At 35.6% G+C, this 6,142-nt stretch overlaps 1 protein-coding gene across 1 annotated transcript; it reads right to left on the bottom strand.

The window, feature by feature from the left end:
* Positions 1 to 2,859: 2,859 nt before the first annotated feature.
* On the bottom strand, positions 2,860 to 4,593 carry LOC125196939 (2-oxoglutarate-dependent dioxygenase 19-like). The gene is made up of 4 exons (XM_048095605.1): positions 4,320 to 4,593; positions 3,822 to 4,063; positions 3,330 to 3,660; positions 2,860 to 3,254 (listed from the first exon to the last, which is right to left on the bottom strand). The coding sequence occupies exons 1-4, from the start codon at positions 4,560 to 4,562 to the stop codon at positions 2,997 to 2,999; spliced, it is 1,074 nt and encodes a 357-aa protein (XP_047951562.1). The 5' UTR covers positions 4,563 to 4,593; the 3' UTR covers positions 2,860 to 2,996.
* Between the last annotated feature and the right edge of the window lie 1,549 nt (positions 4,594 to 6,142).

Below are 6,142 nucleotides of genomic sequence, written 5' to 3'. Positions count from 1 at the left end.
AGACTCTTGACGCTGCGCAAAAAGAATCCGTCTCGGCTCTTGTGGATTGCTGAACGACTTCACGAAAGTCGACCACCTTGGGTAGATACCATCGGCGAGATAGTAACCCATGTGGTATGCATTTCCGTTGACGGTGAAGTCGATCGCCGGTGCTACACCATTCAAAACATCATCGAAGAGTGGTGAAGAATATAGCACGTTCAAGTCGTTGTTGGATCCGGCAACACCGAAATATGCATGCCAAATCCATAGGCGGTTGTCGGCGACCGCTTCAAGGATAAGCGTTGGGCCGCCACCTTTGTGGCCGCTTAAGTGTTGCCCCCTCCAAGCAGTCGGGCAATTCTTCCACTTCCAATTCATGCAGTCAATGCTGCCTAACATACCGGGAAAACCGTGGACTGTTTCGTGAAGACGAAGCAACCGTTGACAATCGTCGGTGGTGGGTGCCCGAAGGAATTCCTCGCCGAAAGCAGAACGAACGCCGTCGCAAAAACTCTTGAGGCATAGGATTCCAGTTGACTCACCGACATGCAAATACTCGTCGAAGAGGTCAGCCGTTTGCCCAGTAGCAAGTTGTCGGATGGCACAAGTACATTTTTGCAACGCCGTGAGACTTTGCCGACCGGTTGCGTCTGCACCTTCTTGAAAGTATTCAACGCGGGTGGACAATGTGGTGACAATACGCATAAACAACCGTTTTGACATGCGAAAACGGCGCCGAAAGTAATCTTGTGGATACCGCGGCTGGTCGGAAAAATAGTCGGCAAAGAGCCTTTCATGGGCTCCCTCTCGATCACGAGGGATGTAGCGACGTTTTGCTCTAGTTGGTTGAGGAGGAGGGCGTTGGCGGCGACATAGGCTTCATAGGCGGCACGATATTGTTCATAATATTCTTGTTCTTCGCGCTCCGCTTCCGCAATGAGATTGGTGAAATCCATTTTTGAATTTTTTAGAGAGAGTTTGGGTGAGAGAGGAAGATGTAGATGATTAGTATGAAAAAGTATGAATGAGAGGTAATTTGATGTGAAAAGTGGATGATGAATGTGTGTATTTATAGATGATTTTGGGATTAAAAAAAAAAAAAATTCACAAAAATCCAAAAAAAACGTCTATAAACGGCTCTATTTTTTTGGGAATCCAAAAATAATTTTTTTTTATTTTTTGGTATTATTTTTAATTATTTATGAATTTTTTTAAAAAAAAATTAAAATTCGAATTTGCCAACGGCTATGCCGTTGGCCAATAAAAACACGCCACGTATGGCTGCTCAGCGGCACGGACATGCTCTTAGCTAAGAGCAGCGTCGTGCCGCTGGCACGGACGGACGAGCTCGTGCTCAGCGGCACGGACGGACGGACGGCAAAACGCAACCGCTGCGGATGCTCTAACACTATTTCCACTGCCTTTTCTTCTCTCTCTCTCTCTAACTTTACCAATCTGTGTCATTTCCAATTTTGTCTATTTTTTGGCAACGCGGAGCTATGGTGATCTTGAGGTCACGGGTTCAAATCCTGTCACCCACCGAGAAATTTTCGATCTTATAATCCACAAATCCGAGAGGATTAGAGATTAGTCGAATTCGAAAAAATAATATGAGAGTTATGAAATTTAAGCATCGACTTTTTTTTCCTATTTTATCTGAAATAAAAATCTAACTACGGCTTTGGATTCACCAATAGCAGCCTAGCAGGTGAGATTATTGAGCTATCAGTTGATAGACTTATCAAATTTCTGGTTTGAAATAATGACATGGGACCACAATTGTTACTACTACTACTTTTAATGTAAATCGGAACTTTATTGACCGTTCAAGTTATTACTCCTGTTTGAAAATTTAAAATATAACCAAATAGCTATTTTAAAACTTTGCAATATTCGAATTAGACACTTCAATATACATTCATTTTGGTAGCTATTTTTCTTAATTAGTCTGTTTATGCCAAAGAAAATAGATATATCCACTTCACTCTGCGGTTTGTTATAGAACAAAAAATTGAATAATGTCATTGGACTTGTCCTTTGTCAGCTAATATCGGGATAATTACATCGTACATATAAAATATTATACCAATGTTTTAAATTGTACAAAAATTTTAGATTAATATGAATCATAAAAAGTTCCATATAAGAGTTTTAAATTATACATTTCTGTGAAATTCTTGAATGTTGAAAGCTCCGTCAAGACATGTATCACCACACTCCAATATATTTTAATATTCAAAGCTCCATTAATACATCTATGTATCACAATACTTGATTAATATGCAATATATATTAATGTGATCACAGCTCCTTCATTACAAGACTTTGAAAACCAATCTTAAAAACCAGAAATAAACAATCAAACTTGTAGTTATTTAACCAACTGCACTTGGATTTTTGAAGTCTACAAACTAAACAAAAAGCCAAAATTTTGAGTTGAAATATTCTTGAACTTTGGAACTCTTCAATCAAAACAATGAATCAAAATTCCACAATTAATAAACATTCAGAAGTGTAAAACACTTGAGCCAAATCACAAAATATATCCCCATGCACTAGTTACCAATTATTGAAAGCGGAGAAAATATTATGCAAAAATCATTGTATGCTAGTTTCAAAACATTTGTTTACCAGTTTTCCAGAGAGAGAAGTTCTCTGATTTTTTTGGGGCGATCATTAGAGAAAAGCTAAGTAATTGTCCGTTCATCTTCTTGAAGGTAAGTTCTATTTCTTTTACTAATGATATTTTGGATGAATTTGTATGATTCATACATGCAAACTAAAACTTTTTGTATCAAATTGAAACATACGTGAAACTTTGTGTATTATATGTATAGTGTAATTATCCCTCGAATATCATAATAATAAAACCATTGATCACTCAAAGGATATGATATTAATGAAAAGACATATCACATGTATAATCAACTCAAGTACAAAACAGAAATCGAGTATAATGGTGATATAGAGATCAACATTAAACTGAAATTATTCGACGAATCAAGTAATATAATTTAATTGGCAGGGAGTATCATTTGTTGTTCCAAAATGGATTTCCCACCGATACGTGATTTGGTGAGCTGCGACTCCACATACTCTTCATACTTCATTGCACAATACTTTGCTCGCCTATCTTTCTCCACCAGCGCGGCAGCCGGTCCGATCACCGCCTCCCCTGAGGGACCATTCGCCACCACGATCGAGATTCTATCTTTCTCCTCATTCACCACCGCTCTATGTTTCACACTCTTGCACCTTCCATTGGTGAATATCTATACATACAAAAACAGTATCGATTGCCTAATGAAATTTTTCAATGAAGAATTGAGTGATATATTTCAGTATACCTCAAGTTGGTCAGCTGCGTTGACTAAAATAGCATTCTTAGGAGAATCAGCATTGAACCACTTTCCGTCATGCTCAATTTGAAGACCGGCAACACCGTTATGTATGAGAAAAGTGAACAAACCATGATCCGTATGCGGCGGAATTCCGATGGCTTGGTCCGGCTGAGGGCAACGCGGATAGTAATTTGTGGCAAACAATTGAAAACTCGATTCCATCTTCAATATTTCATCCACGTAACGACGTTGATTCAGTTCTAGGGCTTCGCATATGGCTTCGATTAGCTTCCTAACCAATACTCTTATCATTTGGGTGTATTCCTGCACCACATCCCTACCAACATATATAACACCTTTAATATAAATTCCAAACATTCAATTTTCTATTTTTTGAGATCTACCAAAATTAGTCACTATTTATTTTCGATAACCTTTTCTCAATAATAAAGTGAGTCTCATTTTCATTAACTATATTTGAACCACTTTATAGTTTACCTCAAGAGTTGAGGTTGGTGAGGACAATGGAAGTTGGGATGGACGTAGAGCTTAAGATATTCCCTCCATAATGTAAAGCTTTGGTTTGAAGTGTTGGCGACGTTGAAATTCCCACATTTGATGGGATCTGAAGCACTCTTGGCTTCATACTGCTTCTTCTCCGAATCAGGCAAATTGAAAAATTCTACCATTTTCCTAAACATTTCACTCATCAATCTCTCTGGCACCCCATGATTCACAAGCTGCACAGTACATGCATGTGCGTAAGTTAGAATCTATATAAAGGTGTGATCCGTTGCTAACGTTCTTAAGTTGCCAACTCTGCTAACTCATAAATGCAGTGTATTGAAAATGTCATATAAACTTAGTTGATATTTTAATACACTTCATAGACATTGATATTTAAAATATCAACACAAATTTGTGTTAACATTGCACTATGATGGTATTGATATTTTTAATACTTAGCAATAATATTTTAAGTAATATCAATCTTACTATGAAGAAACCCCAATCCCGACATGCTGTGGCGAGGTCGTGGACAGCGTTGGAGCGTTGATGAGGATCGCAGCCAACAAGGGCTGAGAAATCGATGGTGGGGAGTGAATCAGAAGTGAAAGCGTTGCGGTCATTGGTGAGGTTGAATTTGGAAGGGACGGCTTTCAAAGTGGAAGAATCTGATAATATTTTCAGAGTGGAATCAAATTCAAAGGGCTTAAATGAATCAGACTCGGATGCCATTTCTCTCTTCGCATCTATTATGCATAAGCGTTGGACGTGAAGTAACTATATAGAGAGAGATTGTGAGCTAGCCAGGTAACACATGCCAAGATGTAATTGGGTAGTACATAAATCACATAATGCTGCGTATGTTTTTCAACGCATATTAATGGAATTAGCCAATTAGGTTGTATGTGGGTCTTCGTTTCCTAGCCCTCCAATATTATAAATTTAATATTTCTTCCTCTATCCTTAAAATAGAGATTTTTGATAGTTGATAAATAAGGAAAAATTAAGAAAAATAATTAAAATAGTACTCCTTCCGTCCCTTATTAAGAAATACATTTTTAGGACACAAAATTTAAGGAAAATTGAGTTTTAATAGTAAGAGAAAGAGTAAATAAAGTAAGAGGGGGAATACATCAAGAGAGAATGTAAAAAAGGAAATTAGTGACTTATCTTCGGACATCTAAAAAAAGAATATGAATCACTTAACAAGCGACCTGAGAAGTATTAATAATAGTGGATCCCCCTTATTAGTTGTTTAAGGTGTAGTAAAAAGGTTTCTAAAAATAGTAAATTGAATTAATTTTGTGAGACGTACTACAATAACAAAATAAAAATATTATTTTATGGCACGAAAGGAGTGCAATATTTTAATAGAGTGGTACTTTAGTAGCCCAACATACTACTCCCTCTGTCCTTCATAAATATGAATTTGTAAAGTAACATACTATATTTTTAATAAACAAATTAGTACATTAAGATATAGAAAGAGAAAAGATAGTGAAAATAGTGCTAGTAAATAATTGGATTCACATTATTAGTAATGTTTAGTTGAACTAATTTAGAAAGTTCATAATTTAAAATACAAACTTTTTAGGGATGTGAGAGTATATAATAAAAACTTAATTAGATAATGATTTTTAAGGTTATAATACTCACTCCTTTCTAAAAATAGAAACTATTTTCTTTTTGGTTTAGTTCCCTAAAAATAAAAACTTTCAATTTAAGGAAACTTCTTTCACTCTAATCAGGTGAGATCCATTTTATATTAACACCTTTCTTTCTGTTTCTCTTATTTTACCAATATTACATTAAAACTCTAGTCGTTTCAAAAATTTATATTTTTAGAGGACGGATGGATTAACTTGTTTATTTTAAATAATTGTTAATTTGTTTAAGATGTTTCATTTAACAAATATTCATGAAAATAAAGAGCGAATAACATTTTTTTAATGAAATAACAAATGCTCCAGCTTGCAGCTGCGGATGGCTAAGGTTCTACTCTCAAAATGTTCAATAAAAAAATAAAAAACAGCCAAGACAAAATTAACCAAAATCCTATCCAAAAGGGCAAACACGAAAAAACCAATCCCAAAACCAACAAGAAAAAAAAGAGAAAACTAGCATAGACAACACAACCCCTACGAGAGCCATCACAATTATAATCACATAATTGCATATTTGCATGTCTAATAATTACAATAGTTAATTCTGGTAATATAACCAAATTTTAAAATGGGATATCAGATTCACAACCATAATTTCATTTAAGTTTTGTCAATTTACAGAACTTTTGTTGTTGAAAATTATATTTG

Source organism: Salvia hispanica, chromosome 6 (genome assembly GCF_023119035.1).
Source record: "Salvia hispanica cultivar TCC Black 2014 chromosome 6, UniMelb_Shisp_WGS_1.0, whole genome shotgun sequence".
Lineage (NCBI taxonomy): Eukaryota > Viridiplantae > Streptophyta > Magnoliopsida > Lamiales > Lamiaceae > Salvia > Salvia hispanica.
The sequence above is the reverse complement of the archived record's forward strand: the minus strand, read 5'-3'. Positions and strand labels throughout refer to the sequence as shown.

What these genes read in the sequence shown, in the direction of transcription:
- LOC125196939 (XM_048095605.1), bottom strand. Translation starts at nt 4,562, where the DNA reads ATGGCATCCGAGTCTGATTCATTTAAGCCCTTTGAATTTGATTCCACT. An exon ending in GGGATTGGGGTTTCTTCATA is followed by an intron (nt 4,064 to 4,319) that starts GTAAGATTGATA and finishes TGTACTGTGCAG; the next exon opens with CTTGTGAATCATGGGGTGCC. An exon ending in CACCAACCTCAACTCTTGAG is followed by an intron (nt 3,661 to 3,821) that starts GTAAACTATAAA and finishes ATATGTTGGTAG; the next exon opens with GGATGTGGTGCAGGAATACA.